The sequence below is a fragment of the Gracilinanus agilis genome, chromosome 4 (genome assembly GCF_016433145.1).
Source record: "Gracilinanus agilis isolate LMUSP501 chromosome 4, AgileGrace, whole genome shotgun sequence".
NCBI lineage: Eukaryota > Metazoa > Chordata > Mammalia > Didelphimorphia > Didelphidae > Gracilinanus > Gracilinanus agilis.
Window position 1 is genome coordinate 431979646 of NC_058133.1, and position 21815 is coordinate 432001460.

At 36.7% G+C, this 21815-nt stretch overlaps 1 protein-coding gene across 2 annotated transcripts in view; it reads right to left on the bottom strand.

The window, feature by feature from the left end:
* Window positions 1–21815, bottom strand: part of RPS6KA2 (ribosomal protein S6 kinase A2) — a 538080-nt gene that overhangs the window by 59425 nt on the left and 456840 nt on the right. For both annotated transcript variants that reach the window (XM_044671880.1, XM_044671881.1), the window contains one exon: window positions 10042–10106. In XM_044671880.1, coding sequence (XP_044527815.1) covers window positions 10042–10106 — 65 coding nt within the window. The remainder of the gene's footprint in view (window positions 1–10041; window positions 10107–21815) is intronic.

Sequence of the window (21815 nt, forward strand, 5' to 3'; positions counted from 1 at the left end):
GAAATAATTAGACAGTAAGGATTTGGACATTGTTAAGTGGACTACAATTCAACACAAGTCAATAGTGTGACATGGAAGACAATAAAAATATACATAATCTTGGGCTACATTAGTGGAGAGATTGTATCTATAGGAGGAGAAGTGATTATCTCATTAGGTAAGATCACACTGATGGAATGGCACTCAGTTGTGGGAATTACATGCTCTAATTTTAGGATATGCTCCAATATGTCAATGTGGTTCCTAAATGTACTCACTGAAACTGGACACCAATATATTTAATATTTGGCTAAAGGAACTAGGGATGTTTAGCTTGGCGATGAGTAGACAATTGTCCTCAAGTGGCTTAATGGATGTCATATTGAAGCAGAATTAGATTTACTCTATTTGGACTTTTTCACCTAAATCATCTTTTCTCTGTTTTGGATATACTTATGCATGTATATAATGTCTCCCTTAGCTCAGTTGTAAGCTCCTTAAGGATAAATGCTTTCACTTTGTATATTAGTATCTAGCACAGTTCTTAGCACATGGCAGGTAATGAAGTATTGAATAAGTGCTTACTAATTGATCCAAGAGAGCAGAACCAGGAACAATGAATGAAAGCTGCTAAATTGGATTGTGGTTTTGGGGAAGCAAACAACTTCCAAATGATTAGAACTGTCTCAAAGTAGGGTGGATTGCCTTGCATGGTAGCAGATTTCTTGTCACAAGAAGCCTTCAAGAAATGCTATAGAAGGGATTTTGATTTAGGCTTAGGTTGAACTATATTATTTCTAAGAGTCTATGACCCCTGCTATTATATGAACAAATGAAAGGATAAATACTTGTAGGAAGAAAATGTGAACACAAGGCTAAATTGTCCACAAAGAAACCAACTATCCACAGGTACAAGGTGGAGAAAATATATTCAATCCTTATCTTCTGGACAGGAAAAATGTTCTCCTCACTCCCAATCCAATAGACTTTAAGTGCCTTGAAGGTAGGGTTTATTTCATTTTTTTCTTTGTATCTTCAGCATCTAGTACAGAGCCTGATTAGTTGAACCGAATATGAATAATAAATTAAATTATTTCATCCAAAATTTTTTAAAATGAATTATTGCACTTCAAAATTACACTGCCATGAAAATGGAGGTGGTATTTCATTTAGAATTTTCAACTTTGCAAGATACACAGTCACAATTGTGACCTACATTTTCAGTCTACGCTAATGCAGATTGATTCGTACCAGAATGAAAATGGGATTTATTTGATAGAATGTCCTGGGCACTATTTTAAAATCACCTCATTTTAAAAAGGGCCTCATGACACAGGTCTCACAATACTGATAAAATAAGAAACACAGGATAGAAATAATTTAAAAGGAAACTCTGAAAAGCTATGTTAAAGGTTGTTTTTATACCAAAAAAGGCATTCTCAAATGAGAGAAGGGAGAAAAAGTGATAGGTAGAGTATAATGAATGTGTTAACTTGGATAGCACCAGAGTCTGCCTTAATGGAATTGGAAACCAATTCTAGGGTGGGGTTATAGCCTCTGACTGTCTACCTCCCACAATCAATCTCAGCTCCAAATTAATAAGTCTCAGCAGAGTAAAGGGCATTCTTTCAGACTGCACAGGAAATGAGATTGCATGAATATGCAGGTGTGAAAGAATGACAGTGGGTAGAGGAAAGACTAATGGAGAAGTTTAATATATGCTCTAATGCATTCTGTTGCCTTTAGTTTTTAAAGCATAAATGGATGGTGATTTTTCTAGGTTTGCCTTATTTTAAGGAAGCCTCATATAAAGATCTGGATGTACAAAACTGATAGATTATGGAATCAATAATCACTTTTAATTGCTTTAAAAAGGATTTGCTGTCAGCTTCTTTAAGGAAGAAAAGCTTCCTCGGTGTGCTAGGAACATCAGTCAAAGCAAACATGATTTAAAAAAAAGAGTTCATGAATTAAATTTTTTTTAAACGTGTTTTGGTGAACTGTGGCAAATGCAAGCTCTTGCTTCTAGTCTAATGAATAGCTCCTCCATAATCAGGAGAGCCAAGATTCTTTGTTCAACGAGGGCCAAGGATGGATTGGAAACTTTCCAATGGCTTGATTATGTGGGTTGAAATGCCTGACTTTCCTTAAGTCTTTGGAAGGCACTCCTATTTTGTGTATATGCTAATATGGTGTTCATGGCATATGCTTCAGAAATAGAAAAAATTAACAACAATAAAGGTTGTGTTGGCCACTATCACATAACTCAAGGACAGAATTGCTTTGCCCATAATTAACTTGTTAGTTTTCATTTTGCTCATCAGCTGGAGAAAGTTTTAAAAGAGAAGTTCTCCTGAACTGAAAACTCATTTGTTGGTCTTTGAAACCAATTGAAAAGGCAGCCAGGATCAATCTGGAACACCTGTCAGCATTTCTATTTATGGCTGGTTGAGTCAGTTCTTGCGAAGGGTGCTCAGGACCCAAAGATTCCACAGGACAGCTGCTTGGTGACAGATGTTTGCCTCAAAGAAACAAGGGTACCTTTTGCTGGCACTTTTAGGCCATAGACTAAAGCAGAGTAGAGCCTGATTTATCCTTAAGTTCTTTGATTTGAATCCCCCAGGTAAGTACTTGGATACATCACCCAGGCAGGAGGCCAGCTGTCAGCAAAGGATCTGAGAAGAAAGGATTTCAGGATTCTTGCCTGGTGATGACTGCCTTCTTGCAAAATAGACACGATAGAGTTTAAATGTCTTTACTAATCAGTTTTCAATAGGCAATCAGGTATTGCTGTGAATAGAGTTTTGAGTCAGGAAGACTCAACTTGAGTTCAAATCTGTCCTCAGAGACTCATTAGCTGTATGTCCCAGGGCAAGTCACTTAACTCTGTTTGCCTCAGTTTCTACATATGTAAAATGAGCTAGAGAAGGAAATGGCAGACTGCTCCAGTATCTTTGCCAAGAAAACTCCAAATTGGGTCATGAAGAGTCACACGTGACTGAAATAACTGAACAACAAATGTTTTCATTTATCTATGTGGGTAAGAAACTGAACAAATGTGTCCTGGCCGGATACATAATTCATTAAACATGCCTGTTGGATTTCTCTCAATTTCTTCCAGTTACCTATAGATGGTGCATTTGAATACCAAGAGGCAAAGTTGATCGACTCATCTGGCATTAGGATTTGCTTTTGGAGGGCTAGGGTGAGAATCAGGTGAGAGTAACCTATTTTGGGATGGCAGGAGAAGGGAAATGGGACATGATGTGGAGAAGAATACTGATATAGAGAAAACAGAGCTTGGGCTAAGGCTGGACATAGTAAGAAGCATCCCGGGCGGGCGAAAGGCATCAACAGAATAAATACATAATATTCTGCTTATAAAGCATATTTTTAATGCCAGAAAATTCTACTCTTTTTGGAATGAGGCTATCTCTCTGGTGACAGGGCAGTCGAGCTTCTAGAAGGCAATAATGCAAAGGATCACAATTTTAAAAAACATGCCTGATGCACAAAAGTGCCTAGTCACAACTCTGGGGAAGCGATTATGTCAGCCACTCTAAAGGCTTGCTACTTTTCTTCATGGAGGTATTAGGTAAAAACTACTGGTTACAAGTGACACAATTCTATTCTTGTCTAACCTTTTGTTACTCCATTTCAATTTAACACAGATGTGATAGCTCATGGCTCTTTAGCTACATTTAAGCCTTCATTTTTCAGAGAATGAATGGCAAGAAAAAAACCATTATTATTTAGCACTTAGCCAAATGAGGTAGCTAGGAGGTGTAGTGGATTGAGCACCAAGCATGGAGTCAGAAAGATCTGAATTTTCAAATCTGGCCTTAGATTCTTATTAGCTGTGTGGCCCTGATCAAGTCACTTAACCCCCATCTATCTCAGTTTTCTCATCTGTAAAACATAGACACACTGGAGAAGGAATGACAAATCACTCAGTATCTTTGCCAAGAAAACCCCATTGATCGTGTTGCAGCAGAAACAGCTGAAGGACTGAACAAGAACAACAAAAATCTTGCTGAGTGTCAGGACACAAATACAAAAACGTGACAGTATCTGCCCTCAAAGAGCCTGCATTCTGAGAGGGAAATGAGTGGGATGTTTTGGTTTGGAAATCAGAGGGATGATGAATAGGGTTCTAAGAGAATTTATTAAGATACTCTCTCTAGTAGCAATGGAGGTATCAATTTGACTATGATTCCAAGAAGGGGAAAGGGTGACAGGAGTTAAGGATAGAATAGACAAAATAGGAAGAAGATGTGAAATGAGCTGGCCAGATATAGGGGGTCTTTCAGCTCTGTGATTCTGTACTCACATTGGTCAATCATGACAGTAGCAGACCCAGGGTGGGCATTCCAAAGCTGAGTGGATTGTTCCACTGGGCATGGTATTTGGAAGCCCAGTGGTCCAGAGAGTACAGTTACAGGGGAGGAAGAAAGAAAATGGCAAGAGAAGAATGTGGGGGCCAGTTAGCTACAGTAAGGGCATCCAGTCTTGTGCTTGGAAGTTCACATGAGACATGTCTTTTAGCTTTTGCCCTCCCCACCCCCGACAGATTAACAATGATAAATAAATGTAAAAGATTAGGCCTTCTCAGAAAGGATAAATTATTCGGAGACAGTCTTGTACCGCAAACATCTATCTGTCCATATCCTCCTATTCTGGACCCCTCAAAAATGGAAGCAATCCCTCTTTTTCAAATCAGTGTTAATTATCTAGCAAGTTAGCATTGATGCTGGCTGATTGCATGCAAACTAATGCTAAATACTATGTACTTGCTGCAGGAGCACAATGACCATCTCTACAAGAACAGAGACCTTTCCCCTTAACAATACAGAGATTTGGACTAAACATTTGCACAAGACCAACACTTATTTTGCTATCCAGATCCACTTCCACTCTTGAGGGGTCTGCTGACAGCTTGGCTGTTATTGTAAAGGTACACTAGGATGAAGTTGGCCTCAGCACCAAGCACAGACTGACATGGGATTTCTGGAATGCACACTAAGCCAGCCTTTCCTACAGTTTTCAAAAGTTTAGATTGGAAAAAAATTGTCTAATTGTTTTTGCAAAATTTGCCTTCCTTAATTCCACCCACACAAGCTCATTTTGCCTTGAACCCTATCTTTGTCCTCTCACTGTCCTTCTGGCTGCTCCCTACTTCAATGGGAGGAGAGAACACAAGCTCTGGTATGTAGTAATAACATTCTCCCAAAGTACACGTTGTCCTGAGAGCCAAGTGATAGGCAATTTTAAAAGAGGCAGAATATATTTATTCAATGCCTTTCAGGCATTTTACCTGGTTTCCCTTGAGCCTCTATGGATTGTGGGGTTTGATTATCACCTTCTCTTTGCTACTCAGTACCTACTCTATGTGATATCCAAAAAGTTATCTGTTTGCTTATTTGCTAAATGGGAATAATGCTCCTTGTATTACCTACTTCTTTAGCTAAGGGATGTAGTAAAAGAAAGCGCGGTGATTCTGGGCAAGTCGCTTCACCCAAATCTTTGCCTCAGTTTCTTCATTGGTAAAATGATCTAGAGAAGGAAATGGCTAACTACTCCACTATCTCTGCCTCAAGAAGACCTCAAATAGCATCACAAAGAATGAGACAGAGCTAAAAAGGACTGAACAGCAACTACATGACCTGCCTCGCAGGGCTGTTTCGAGGGTCAAATGAGATAATGTGTGCAGTCACCATTTGTTTCCTATGGTATTGTAAGAGGTCTTTCCTGGTCTGCCTCCCCCTTCCAAATTGCCAGAGCCCTCACTGTGAGATTACCTCCCATCTACTCTCTTGGCTCATTGCTGTTTGCATGTGGTTTCCTCCATTAGAATATACATTTCCTTAATTCTTTTTGCTTTTCTTTTTATCCTTCAGTGCTTACCACAGTGCCTGGCACAATATAAGTGCTTAAATGTCTGTTGACCAACCAAATGACTGATATATTTCTTTTTTCCCCTAAACTGACAACCTTGTTTTAGGAAACCCTCAAGCACACCTGGATCATCCTAGGTAGATTTATTAGGCTTGTCTTTGAACAATAAACCTTCCAGTACTCAGTGAACTCACCCTAGAAAAAATTAGCAGCTATAATCAAATCTTAAGTACTCTTTTGTCTTCCAAGTTTCTCCCATGGTATCTAGGCTTCTTCCAGTAGTCCAGTCCCTGCTGGGAATTAGCCTCCATGTAAGCCTCAGTTGCCCTTCCTTTCCTATACTACTAAAAAGGTATATAAGACCCCAAGTTCTTTAGTTCCAATGGAAATTCCCATGATGAAAATTCACGTTTATGGTGCATTTTCCCAGAGTTGTTGTTCCCAGAATCTCACAGCTTAGCTCGGTGTGGTGGTGTTGTGTGTGTACATGACTCTGTGTGGTGGCCATAAGAGCATCATCTCCCTCATCCTGATTAAAGGAATGTTTTTTTTTATAACTGCATTAGTGGTTCTATGTTTCTTCGGGCCAACAAAATTTTTATCTTGTCTTAGAATCAATACTCTATGTATTGGTTCCAAGGTAGAAGAGTGGTAAGGGCTAGATAATTGGGGTTAAATGACTTACCCAGGGTCACATAGTTAGGAATTATCTGAGATCAGATTTGTACCTAGGACTTCCCATCTCTAGGCCTGGCTCTCAAATCAATGAGGTACCTAGCTTTCTCATCTCATATTACCATTTTCTTTTCTGAGAGATTTTAAAAGCAAGAGTTTGGGCCCTTTGTATGGTTTTAGTTTTAAGAACTACTTACAACAGTTCTTACTTACCTAAGGACATATATTTCAAGCCTAATTTTAGAGAAGGACATGCATGGTAAACATCGAAGCTGATACAGCTTATCTGAGAAAATAATAATAACTAACATTTGTTCAGATTGTCTCAAATCTTGGTCTAAGTCTTAGTAGCTTAAAACTACACTAAGGCTTTTGGGACACTCTACACTACACTTTAAGGAAGTGTGCTCTTTTAAATTTCCTCTGTTCCTGAGAGATCTATAGATGTTGTTGGAAGGATACAGAATGAATATGCATTTCTCATTTTAAAAATTCATATCTTTTTCGTCTTCCATAGAAATTAAGCATGTAGCTTACCCTATCCCTCTCCAAAAATTATTTTTCAAATTTATCTTCTTGAGGAAATGAACTGGAAACTGCACTCAAAACTAAGGCTTTACAAAGAACCTCTCATGCTCTTTAAATCTAAATTGCACTATTTAGCTCAGCAAAGGGAGAGTTAATTTGCAAAACAAATTATAAATTTAAAAAATGACAGCTACAGTCATAGTTGTTCATTTCAGGGTTGACATTTGTCTAAAACAGTGATGGGCAAACTATGGCTGGGCCAGATGTGGCCCCTTGAAATGTTCTATCTGGTGGGGCGACATTATTCCTAATCGGACAGATATAATGAGTAGGATACAATACAATGACACTTTGAAAGAGTTGCCTTAGAAACAGCCTGACAGATGAGCATTTCCTTTCCTTTGGTCCCCTCTTTAAAAAGTTTGCCCAGCACTGGTCTAAAACATTAGAAAATCTTACATGTCAGAGCTTAAGAGACCTTAGAGATTATCTAGTGCATCCCCTTCATTTTCCAGATGAGGAAGACAAATCTCACAAAGATGAAATAATTTGCTCCAGACCACACAGCTAATAGTATTCAAAACTAGAAGCCAGATTTCTGATACCTATCAATCTACCAAAAAGCATTTACCAACATTTACCAAGTCCACTTTGTGCCAGGCACTATTCTAGGAACCAAATACATAAACACAAAAGTGAAAACAGTCCTTGCTCTTATGGAGCTAAGAAGTAGAGCATATGTAGCCAAATGGACACAGGCCCAATAGAAATGAAGTGACTTTAGGTAAAAATCACTGGCAACTGTGGGAATCAGAAAAGGCTTCATGTTAGAAAATGGCACTATAATGGAGTTTGAGGAAGCTAGGAATTTTGAGAGGAATGACTATGTTTCAGGTAAAGGAAAGAGGTAGTCAATGGGAAATTATATATTAATTTTCCTCCAGCAAAACTGCTACCTTTTATTTTTTATTTATTTAAAAATTTTTTTAATTAAAAAAATATTTTTCCAGGTTTACAGATTTCATTTTCTTTCCCTTTCCTCTCTCCTTCCTCCCAGATCCAATAAGCACTTCCATTGGGTTATACAAGTGTTATTTATACTTATTTCCATATTATTCATTTAAAAAATTTATTTATGTATTTATGTTTTAAAGCCCTTACCTTCCATCTTGGAGTCAATACTGTGTATTGGCTCCAAGGCAGAAGAGTGGTAAGGGTAGGCAATGTGGGTCAAGTGACTTGCCCAGGGTCACACAGCTGGGAAGTGTCTGAGGCCAGATTTGCACCTAGGACCTCCTGTCTCTAGGCCTGACTCTCATTCCACTGAGCTACCCAGCTGCCCCCCATATTATTCATTTTTGCAATATACCAGTCTTTTAAAACCCAAACCCACAAGCATATATCCATATAAATAAATAAGTCATTTGTTTTTCTTCTATATTTCTACTCCCACAGTTCTTTCTCTTGATGTGGATAGCATTCTTTCTCAAAAGTCCCTTGGGATTGTCTTGTGTTAGCAAAGTCCATTAGATTGTTTTGTTCCACAGTGTTTCACTTTCTGTGTATAATGTTCTCTTGGTTCTGCTTATTTCGCTCTGCATCAAAAACTGCTACCTTTTAAAAGAAGGAAGCTTGGCTTCTTTGAGATCCTAAAGCTGATGCTAACCCAAACCATGCTATTTTTTCATGGTTAAAGAACGACAACAAAAATCCTGTTTTTGTTCATACTGCTTCCTTTGCCCTTTTCATCTATCACTGCCTATTCCCATCTTGCCTGTCTTTCAAGGCTCACTCTTGTGGCAACATCTTCATATACTTCTCCTAGTCTTTCCAGCCACAGGTGATCACTACCATATGAATGTGTATGATGCAGCAAAAAGTGGAAGTTACCTTTACTTTCCTAAATATGGTATGTGAAATTGTGGGCTTTTTAACTTTTATAATGATTCTGCTTCATTCTAGTCAAATACATCTTTCTATACTCACTGCTGTTACAGAAGAAAATTCAAATACTATTGAAATCAACCTGATTACACTAAATGAAAACACACTGTAAAATCTCAGAATGTTATGACTCATAGTATTAAAAAAGGGTACCATTCATTCTCTTTATTTGGATCCTACTAAAGAATTCTGAGCTTTTGGAATACTTTGGCTAGGTAAGCTGTATTTGTACAGAAGGAAATCTCTCTCCTTCTACTCATTAAGACAGAGTGTCTTCTTCCATGTAGAGAATCATGAAATCTCAGAATTGGCAGGACCTTGTAGGACATCTTAGAAGACAACTCATGGGATAGCATTGGTGGAATAGGCATTTGTCAATAAGTTTTTCTGTCTGTCCTTCATTCTCCTATTCTTTCAGGTACCAAAAAATTATCATGGTCTTATCCCTACCCGTTAAGAAGATCTTCTCTCAGAAAATGACAAATATTGGCCAGTTATATTTTGCTACGAATGAATGTGTGTCATCGTGTCACTTCCACCATGGATATGTTGATTTTAGGGTTTGTTAGTATAAAATGTCTTTCTGTTGAAGGAATTTTTCTCTCTTGTGCAAATGGGGATCCCAATGGAGAAGGCACAAAGCCTTCTGAAAATTTCAGAAATAATTTCTACTCTGTTTTCTTGTAAGTCTGCCATATCCACACAGAAAGAAAATCCTAAAACAAATTCCAGGATCATTTGACTTTCTGGCATACAGGTCTATCCCACCTAATGCCATTAATTGGATCCATTAGACTTTATAATAGAATATTAAAGATTTCTAGTGGGATTTGCCAATAAGGTGATTTATAAACTATATTTACAAGCTATTTTGGTTGGGGTAACCTGATGTGGTATACTCATGTATTTGAATTGTGTTTAGATCCTACACAATCTAAATATAGTAAGCTTCTACTTTCCATTTGCCTGTCATTACATTCACCTGTTAGTTAGTGTAGAAACATTTGGTATTCAACTTACATTCCAATCAATGGTAACAAAGAAAGGATGACGCTTAATTTCTTCTACTCCATCAAGGCCAGCACCTGCCAACAATAAAGCAGAGATTGAGCACGGCAGTAAAAACAGGATGATATTTTCTTCTAGAATGCTTGTTATGTAGCAGTCAGACTGTTAGTAATAGTATGTATTTTGTATATAATGCTCTGTATTGTGAAATTGGGGTTTTGGTTCCCAGCTGCACACCTTTATCAATTCTGCTTTATTTCTGAGAAAATATGAACAGATGGAAGAAAAAAGCTGGGTTGGGGTGTCCAGTCATTCTAAAGCGGTTTTCATCTTTAATTTTTGCAAGAAAATCTCAAAATGAGGGGAAAACTGCCATTGAAAATATAATGAGAGCTGGGGAAAGGTTACCTTGAAAACTGTATCATCAAGTACATCCCTTATGTTGTATTGTATAGGGTTATGCAATGGCCAAATTCTTGCCCTCAAAGAACCTTCATTCTATGCCAAAAACCAGCAACAATAAGCAGACAATACTGATGTGGTGAGGGAGAAGTCTTCTAAAGAGGCAAATATGTGAACTTATGACTCTGGCTCTTCCTATATGTTTAACTTCCAATAAATCACAGCTTCCCTGGGCTTTAGTTTTCTAATCAGTAAAATGAAGGGGCGAGACTGGGTAACTTTTAACATCATTACTCTTTGAAGACCAGACCTTGTGTCCTATAGGATTCTGTCCTTAGACCCTCTTCTCTTTTGCCTCTTGATTACCTTACTTGATGGTCTACTAAGCACCTATGAATTTAATTACCACTTTGATATGAATGATACTCAAATTTACCTAAACTGCCCCCAAATCTCTGCTGGCCTCTAATTTTGCCTTTCTCTTTTAGACATCTTGAACTGGGAGTCTAATGGAAGACCATTAAATACTCAACATGTCCAAAAACAAACTCATTATCTTTCTCTCTAAATCCTCTCTCTCTCCCCCACCAACCTTTCTTATCACCATAAAGGGCAAAAATCATCCTCCCTGTTCCTCAGGCTTACAAACTAGGCATCATCCTCAACTCCTCATTATCTCTCAATTGCCCAGATCCAACCTGTTGGCTAAGCCCTGTTAATTTCCCCTTTTTGACATCTCTTGAAAATGACCCCTTTTCTTCTCTGATTTCTGTCATCCTCCTGGTGCAGACCCATATCTCCTCATACCTACTAGTGATCAAGTCTCTCTTCACTCCAATCTGACCTTTATTTAGCCATCAAAGTGATTTTCCTGAAGTACAGGAGCAACCATGTCACCCACCAACTCAATAAATTTCACGGCTCCCCATTACCTTAGGAATCAAATACAAAATTCTCTTTTTGGAATTTAAAGGCCTTTGTAACCAAAACCCCTCCTACCTTTCTAGTTTTCTCAACTCTTACTTTCTGCCACATATTCTTTGATCCAATGACTCTGGTCACCTTGCTGCCCCACAAAAATGACACCATCTCCTGACTTTCAGTGTTTTCTCTGACTATTCCCTTATACCTGACTCTTTCCTCATACCTACTTAATGGCATCCTTTAAGTCTCAACTAAAATCCTGTCTTTTACAGGAAGCCTTTTCCAATGCCCCACAAATCCAGGGTCTTCCTCTCTTATTTACTTTATATTTATCGTCTATATGGTTTCTTTGTACATATTTGTTTGCTTATTCTCTCCTTCATTAGATTATAAGCTCTTTGAGCCTTTTGACACTTTTTATATCCCCAGTGCTTAACACAGTATCTGGCATAGAGTAGGCTCTGAATTCATGTTTTTTGACTGGAAGGGACTGTGATTTTACCTTTACTGCATCCCCAACCCTTAACAAGGTTTCTCATATATAGCAAGTGCTTAATAAATGTTTATTGACTGACTAAAGCTATGATTCTATGGAATACTTTAAGGTTTATAAAGTACTTTAAAAAGAAGAAAGTGGAGTTTGATCTATGTCTTGAAATAAGGCAGAGTATCTAAAAGATGATGAACAACAGCATTCTAGTTGCAAGAAGCATTCTAGTTGCAAGAGACAGTCATGCACATAACAAGTGATAAATTTATTATTTCTATTACTTTATTATATTGCTTCAAACCCCTCCAAAACTCAGTTTTATTTTAGTTGAATGTAAACATATCAGAAAAGACTTGAATTCAATTAAGGAGATCAGAGCCAGCTAGGTGACACCAGGAATATATCACTGGGTCTGAATTCAAATCTCACCTCAGATATTTATTAGCTCTGTGACTCTGGGCAAGTCACTTAACAGTTGCCACTCTCAATTTCCTCAGCTATAAAAGGTAGTAAGTGTTAGTTATTCCTCCCCACTTAAAGTTAATAGAAAATGTAATATTATCTACATCTGCATGTTGTTCAGTTGTCTTTTTTCAGTCATGTCTGATTCTTTGTGACCACATCTGGGGTATTCTTGGCAAAGATACTAAAGTGGTTTATTGCCATTTCCTTCTTAAGTTCATTTTACAGATAAGTAAACTGAGGCAAATGGAGTGAAGTGACTTGCCAGGGTCATCTAGCTTGTATCTGAGGCCAAATTTGAATTTACAAATATGACTCCAGGCCCATCACTCTATCTACTTTCCCACCTAGCTGCCCATATCTTCATACATATCATTAATAAAAATATTCAAAGAACAGAGCCATGGACAAAACCCAGGAACACTACTAGAAACCCACTTTGAAGCTGCCACAAAGCTATTAATGCTTACTGTTTGGATTTGACCATCCAATCAGTTCTAAACTTAGCTTACTATATTGTCTTCAAGAATTCACATACCTCCATCCTTTCCTTAAAGTTATCATGAAAAAATTGATCAAATGCTTTACCAAAATCCTGGTATGACACATTTTTGGTCTTCTAATTAGTAACTTTGTCAGGAAAGGAAATGAGGATGATCTGGCACATTCTGTTCTTGATGGATCATCTTGGAAACCACTTTAGTTCTCTTTTAAAATCATAAAGAATCAATCATCCTTTTAACAATATTTTAAATAATTTTTCAAGATAGAAGTCAAGCTCCCCAGCTTATAGTCTGAAGATTTTGCTTTTTTTAAACATTTATTTTTGGAACATTTATTAATCATCAGTGTTATGAAGCCTTCAACTTTCATCACAATTTTTCAGTAATCACCAACAGGGACTCATATGTAACTTGTACCATAGACTCTACTGGACTGGTAATATGAACTTATTGCTGGTAGGTACTCTCAAGGTCTCCTTCTAAGTGTAAACTCCCTATTTGCCAGTTGTATTCTGTTACTGCTGATAAATTCACCAGTCCATTATCTATTGTCATGTTCTACCCATCCTGGAGTGGCAGCCTTATCTGTTCATTAATTTCTCCCTTCATTTTCTGTTTAAAGCTCTCTTGATAAGATTTGCAAGTCTCCAAATAGATATACTTTTACTGGACTTTGTTAAATGAGGTTTGAAAAGTTTTGGGAAGTTCTCTGTCACATCCTGGATAAATATCTTTGGAAAATATCTTATATAGAGAACTGATGGATTCAGAGTGCAGATTGAAGCATTTTTTCCCTCTTTTTTCTCTCCCTCCTCCCCCCACCACAGAACAGAGCTAATACAGACATTTGTTTTACATGACTTATTATTTGTAATGTGGTTTCTACTTCTTGTCTTCTAAATGAGGGTTGAGGAAGCAAAGAATTTAGAACTGAAAAAAATAAAATCAAATTAAAAAATACCTCACATCCCTATTTTTCTTTTAAGTCAACAAAGAACAATCTTGATACACTTTAGCAGCAAGTAGCCAACAGCTATGACTCATTTCTTTGGCTGACTCCCAGGAGATGCTCTCTCTTCTGACTCCTTCCTCACCACCATTCCTTAGACTAAGAGAAGCTGCTTCTCCTGCTGAGAGTCCAACTCGATGCCCAATGGGTAGAGCCTCAAAATATTATATTATGAAGGTTCAGAGGTCCTTTCTCCCTTTACTCTTCCTGTGAAGTCTCCCTTTCACCATGATTTTTTTTAAAGATTACCAATACTGGTTCAGCAATTATATCTGCCAGTTCTTTTAGTATCTTGGGATCCAGGCCTAGAAACCTGAACTCATTGATTTGAACTCTCATTGTGAATCTTATTTTATTGCACATTTGATTCACTGAATTAATTTTTATTATAATATCATTAGACCACAATTATTAACAGTTTTACACTCATTTACTAATAACAGGCTAATCTCATCAAGATGGACACTTTCTCCTAGGGTATAGATAAAAACCCATCCTTGCATGACTCTTAAGAGTCCTCCCACAAGTTTAGCACAGGAGCCTTCCCAGTGTGTTGAGGGAATCCTTTGCTTTCTCTTGACAGCAGAAAGATGCTAGTGGAGCACATGGATTGTGTATCATTTATCCCCTGCTAGTGCTATATGACTGGCCTATTTTTTCAGTAATATATTTCTTAGATGATATTCTTTACCCTTGTTTTCCTTTATAGTTCCTTGTTGGTAATATCCTACAGCCTATTCACATCTATCTGGACCTCTACGTTGCTCTTTGATATGGTAGTCATTTTTAATTCTTCCGTGACTATAGTTAAGTCACTCCTTGGCCAGATAGACCTGTAGAAAACTGACATTAAAAGCCTGACCTCTGTTTCAGGGATAAATTTGAGACCATTAAAAGAACTTCATAATTTCCCAAAGCCAGTTCACTCTAAGATCTTCTTTCACTCCTTCTATTTAGTTCTGGGTCCAACTTATTACGCACAGTGTCTGTGCCTTTTGAAGTACACAATTTCATCTTCTGGTCCTTGGGCTAGAAGGGGTCTAAGGGGCCATCTAGTCCAACTCCTTCATTTACAGAAAAGGAAACTGAGGCTTCAGAAAGACAGAGAATCCTTTTTCAATTTGGACTATGTGTTGGATCTCTTCTATGACAGTACTGAACATCTTTGATGAAAATTCATTTCCCTGTTTTATGACTTGCCTAAAATGAAAAATCAATGTGTTGTCAAGCAAAGTTACCTCTTTTATATCTTTTAAGGTATGTATAATTATATGTGTATATATCTGCATGTAGTGTATTATGTATGCATACACATGTGGACAAAACATATATACACATATGTATATGCAATATACACACATGTATGTATATATATACATATACATATATATATATATGACAGGCAGTGTGGTATAATGGATAAAAAATTGATTTTGAATTTGGAAAGACTTAAATTCAACTTCTGAAACCCACTGCCTCTGTGACTCTGGGAAGGCACTTACTCAAATATATAACTTATACATTAAGTATTTTTAAGTAAGTAAGCACTATTAGTGCTTACTTACTTAAACATACTTAATCTCTTAGTCTCTCCCAGCCACATTTCTAAGATTTTTAAGTTACAAAACAGGTACTGATCATCATTCATAAAGGAGTTTACTCAGTGAGAGTTCCCATCACCAATGTCTCCCCCAAAGGAGCCATTTTCATGGAAAAAAGTCTTTAAGATAATAATACCAACATTTACATAACGTATACTCTCTCCCAGGCATTATGTGAAGTGCTTTATAATGATTATCACATTTATTCTCACAGAAGTGTTGGGAGGTAGGTGCTATTTATCTGCTTTTTACAGATGGGAAAACCAAAGGATATAGGGATTAAGTGACTTGCCCAAGTTGACACAATGTTTGAGGCTGGATTTGAACTTGGATCTTCTTGACTCAGGTCTGGCATTCTATTCATCTCACCACCAAATCAATGTTTTAGAATCAACAAACAATAACCATAATGGAATATTTTATTCTCTCTATCTTTCAGTCAATTGTGTGATCATAAAGATGCGGACTTTGATGAAATATCACTTCTAAAGTATACCTGGTCATCTCATTTTAAAGGACACATGTTAAGTACTTAAAAAAACAAACATAATGGTGAATTGTGATCCAACATAAGTTGTAGATGATAAAGAGGAAATTTCAACCCAAAGGTGGAAATAATGAAAATGTGTTGCAAAATATGGATGATGCATAAGAAATTAGAGGACAGGGCCGTACAGAAAGCACAGAAGCCCCACATCTATATACCATGAATGCTTTCTTCAAAAATGGAATAATAATAAGGTATTTCATCCACTGAGTACTTAATAACAGCACAGAAATGAAACACGTTATATTTTAGCATATGTGAAACAACTTATTATTGATGTGGGAGTTATTTCTAAATTGACTATCTTTGTAGAGTCAGTCCTTTGGTTTGTAAGAAAAAATATAACATGCAATTAAAAGAGCTTTGTATTCTCATTAAATTCCCATTTATCAAGAATTACAACTAGACATTCAGATAATCAAGACTGCTTTATGATATTCTTGGATGACTATTGATGTACAATGATTGTTAGCCTGGGGATATTCCAAAATTCTGAAATGTCTTCTGAATTATCAAAGATTAAATGAGGTTCAGTATTATTTTTATGTTAAAACTATTTTTATAGAAAATTAGTAATCCAAACTTGGCAACTCCCAATCAACCAAAATAAGCCTTCAGTACTGTTGTTCAACACATACTATAATTGTAACTGCTGGAGTCAATGTTTTCTGTTTTCAGTTGTAAACTCAAGAGTTCAGAGAATAGTAACTTGCTGTATATAGTATTCTAATATGATGTCATTTTTCAATAATGATAATGATATCATTTAACCTGTATAATGGGTGTTATATTGTTTGCCTTTTCAATGGGTGGGTAAAGGGTTAGAGAGGAGAGAATTTGGAACTGAAATAAAAAAAATGCTAAATAAGTAAACAAATGGAAAAGAAATAATGATAATGGTTGGTGCTTCTGGATTAAAAATATTTTCTAATATAAACACATATTTTAAAATCTTTTAACTTCACTTGAGTTCTTTGTCTTTACAAATTTTCTATGTTAAGCTTCCAATTATGAATCCATTGGTACTTTATCAAATTTGCCTTAGGTTGGGACACGAAGCACTCAAATCTATACCAAGGGCAACATTCAGCAAATGAATAATATAATGGATTGCAATAGCCAAGAGTGAGTACATGATTTAAGAAGAAGAATAGATCCTATATTTATAGTGCTTTGGAAAATGCCTTTTCACAAAAGCCATGTGAGACGGGCAGCATAACTATTACTAATTCATTTTGCACGTAAGGAAACATTTTTCAGGCTTAGAGAGATTAACTATTACAAAATCTACTACAAATCCCATCTTAAGTGGTAGAGTGGAGACAAGTGCAGATCACTTATAGGATTTAAAGTTGGAAGGGACCTCAGAGATCATCTAGTTCAACACTTTTATTTTATAGTTGAGAAAACCAAATCCCAGAGTTGTCCAAAGCCACAAAAATTACCCTTTGACCAAAGAGGTTCACTGACATATCCACGACTATGGAAGTTACACTTGGGTAGCCTATGTTGAGTCTGTGAATCTCTTCTGGTTAATACAGCCTGGGATACCAATCTCACTCCTCTGACTTTATACCCAGTGCTCATTTGACTACAACACTCTCTATTGCTTTTTAACTCCCAAGTTAGTCCACCATATTTTGCTTCTCTTGGTAAACAGTGTTAACAGTCTCAGGAAAGAAGCATTTTTTTGTAGTAACTCTGAGGATTCTGTTTTCTATCTTTTATTTCCATCATAGTTCACTGTCATTCAGCATTTACAAATTATATAGATTATAGGCAGAGCAACTACTAGTTGCAATGGAAAGAATGATGGGCTTGGAATCTAGAAGATTCATCTTCCCAAGTTTGAATCTGGCTTTAGACACTTGTTCATCATGTGACCCTGGACAAGCTGCTTAACCTGTTTGCCTCAGTTCCTCATCTGTGAGCTGGAGAATAAATGGAGAAAATGAGCTGGAGAAGGAAACAGCAAACCACTCCGGTATCTATGCCAAGAAAACCCCAGATAGAGTCAAGAAGATTTGGACATGATTGAAGCAACTCAGCAACAACAATATTGTAGCCAGAGGATAAAAGCTGGTATGCAAAGGACAATTATAATGGCACAACTATCGCTATGCTTTCTTTCTTAACTAGTACAAATTATTCTTGGACTATGACAACATTTTTTTTTACTCTTTTCTTTTTCTGTTCTTATCAGTTTTTGGACTGTTTTCCTTTGGAGAGTCCAGGAAAGGCAGAATTAACAATGCATTAACATGCTATTAGGAGATCAGTAAGTGCCAAAGAAATCAGTGGAAACAAAATGAAAACTATTGTACATAATATGTCTGCCATTGTGGGAAAATCCAGAGTCCTTTCGGGGTTGCATTTATATAGTTCTTTAATAACCCTCTGTGGCGGGGTAGGGAGGGGTGTATAAGTATTGTTGTCTCGGTTTTATTTTGTTTTTTAATCAGTTTTATTGATGATTTTTGTTTTTATGGAACAAGCATTTCTGATTATCTAACCTTCCCTACCCTCAGGAATTGAACACTTCCTTGTTAAAAAAAAGGAAAAAAAACAATTAAGGAAAAACAACTGATAATATCTGACAATGTGTGCAGCATTCTGCCCAACCATCCCTGCTTCTATACCAAGAGGAGGGAGGAATGTTTCATTAACATCTAGGGTCATTATTAATTTTTCAATTAGATGGCTTCCTTTTAGTGATTTCATTTACATAATTATAGTAATTTTGTATATTACTCTTCTAATTTTGCTGATATCTTCTTGCATCTGATTATACATATCTTCTGGCTCCCTGAATTCCTCACATTTCTATTATATTAGCATATCATTTTTTTAGACCTTTATTTTCTTAGGATCAACTCTATGACAGAAGGGCAAGGGGTAGGCAAACTGTGTTAAGTGACTTGACCAGGGTTAAACAACTAGGAAGTATCTGAAGCCAGATTCGAGCCCAGGTCCTCCCAACTCCAGATCTAGCACTTTATCCACTGTGCCACTAGCTGCCCCAATATTAGTATATTATGCTGGTTTGTTGTCAAAGAGTACCAAAATAATACTATAATATTCTGTTATGATCATTCATAGCTTATTCAGCTATTCTTCAATTGATGGGAATTCCTTCTGTTTCTAGTTCTTTGCTACAAAAAGTGCCATTACGAATATCTTGGTGTATATGCCTTTTGTTTTTTGTCTCTTTGAGGTATATCACTAGCAAACACTTATATATACTGCCAAGGCCAAAGAGACTGACTAGGTCACACAGGATTAATTATCTGAGGTATATGCGTAGCCCTTAATCACAGAAATCCAGATTAATAATAATAGCTAGCATTTAATACATCACTTAAATATTTAGAAAGTACATTTGTTAATTCATTTGATCCTCACAACAATATGGTGAGGTAGGCTCTATTATTATCCCCATTTTATAAATGAGGAAACTAAGGCATAAGAGAAGTCAAGTGTCTTGCTAATAAATGTATGAGGTTGGATTGTGACTTTGATCTTCTAGCCTCCAAGTCTTGGGCTCTATCCACTGCACCACCCAGCTGTCTCCCAGAAAAAGGAAGTAGGTAGCACTATAATAGAGTATTATTTTTTAGTTGATTAGGTAAATATACTAAAACCTGCTTTTTGTGACCTGATTAATCACATATAGGTCAGTATTATAAAAAGGGCATATAGTTCTTCAGCTCTGGAAGTTGTGGTTGCTATCAATCTAGAAGCATCATTAATTGGAAGGATTATCTATCTATCTATTTATCTATCTATCTATCTATCTATCTATCTATCTATCTATCTATCTATCTATCTATCTATCTANATCTATCAATCTATCTATCTATCTATCTATCTATCTATCTATCTATCTATCTATCTAAATATCTATCCATGGATATATCCATAGAAACATCCATAGACATATCCATAGATACCTTCATGGATAGATACTTATATAGATATCATCTATCTATGTTTGTATCCATGAAGAGATATTTAAATAAATAGATGATAGATACATGTAGATATTCTTGTTAAGTATTCATATACTTGCTGTTCTTTATTCAATAGAAAAAGCTTTTTTTGTTAACTGGCCTCCTGATTCAATCTTATCAGAAGCTGAATTTGTACTTAGGACCATAGTGTACCTGGTTCAAAATAAAGGGTAAAAATAATAACCTCACAATTCTAAATTTTGTTCTACTGTAGACCAATTTATGGCTGCAATAATAGCATATTAGCCCATTTCCCTAAAGGCTTTCCAGCATTGAATGTTTCCATTTTTGTCATCTTTGCAAATATGCAATGAGGTAAAAATTAAGTTGTTTAAATTTTTGTGACTTTTGATATCCGTGATGTTGTTGAATGTGTTTTCTTTTTTTTTTTTTCATTTTTTTAAACCCTTAACTTCTGTGTATTGGCTCCTAGGTGGAAGAATGGTAAGGGTGGGCAATGGGGGTCAAGTGACTTGCCCAGAGTCACACGGCTGGGAAGTGTCTGAGGCCAGATTTGAATCCAGGACCTCCCGTCTCTAGGCCTGGCTCTCAATCCACTGAGCCACCCAGCTGCCCCCTGAATGTGTTTTCATATGGGTATTGATTTAAATTATTTTATTTTTTTTATACCCTTGTACTTCGGTGTATTGTCTCATAGGTGGAAGATTGGTAAGGGTGGGCAATGGGGGTCAAGTGACTTGCCCAGGGTCACACAGCTGGGAAGTGGCTGAGGCTGGGTTTTGAACCTAGGACCTCCTGTCTCTAGGCCTGACTCTCACTCCACTGAGCTACCCAGCTGCCCCCTGATTTAAATTATTTTGAAAACTGTTTGTTCATATGCTTTGAACACTTCTCTTTTGAAAAATGGCTATTCAATTTACATATTTTTCATTATTCTCTACATATGCTGCATTTCAGAATTTTATGAGTAGTATTTGATAAAAAGGTTCCCCTCTCAACAAGTTCTCTTATTTTACCTGTATTGATTTTGCATATGCAAAAATTTTATGTATCTATTTACCTTTTTATTTATTCATTCATTTATCTATTTATTTGAACCCATATACTAATTTTTATCAGTACTTTTATCTCTTATTTCATTATAAATTCTCCTACCTATAATTGTGACATTCGGTAAGAGAAAAAATATGATTTTTAAAATATTGAGATGTAATACAAGGACGGGGATCATCTGAACATCTCAAATGAATCAATAAATCAAAGTTATGAAATAGGTTTGAACAAGGACCTAGACATCTCCATTGACTCAATCAGTTGATTCTAAGTAGATGCAACAGGAAAATGCTCAAGATTGGTTGAGGAGATAGGCAAACCCATTGGGGCATCTATACTCAGGTATTCAAATTCTAGCTGTCCATCAGGAGAAAGCAATTTATTTGAATACCTAAAATAATTTCCTGCCAAATTCCCGAAAGAATTACTTGATGGGTGGGAGGAGAAAAACCTTTGTCTCCTTCACCACTTCATCACCAGAAAGAAGACCTTGTGAACTTTGAAAGATTAGAAGATTTGGATTTCTCCCTCAAATCCTAGAATTATCCCTGAATAACGGTGGCCTATGGCAGTGTCTCCAAGAGGAGTAGAGGATGAACTAGGTGCAATGGGGCTCAATAGATAGCAACAACATACCTAAGGGAACTTTGTGAACATTCCAGGCAGGGAAGACAGAGATTTCTACCAAAATGTTTGTGGGAGATAAAAATTACCCTCTTTGCCATATGTGCTCTAAGTTTAAGCTTCCATTTACCTAGACTCTGTATGGTCTTATGGGAGAGTGTGCCCCAGTTTGAAGGGATGTTTTGTGCTTTTTTTTTGTG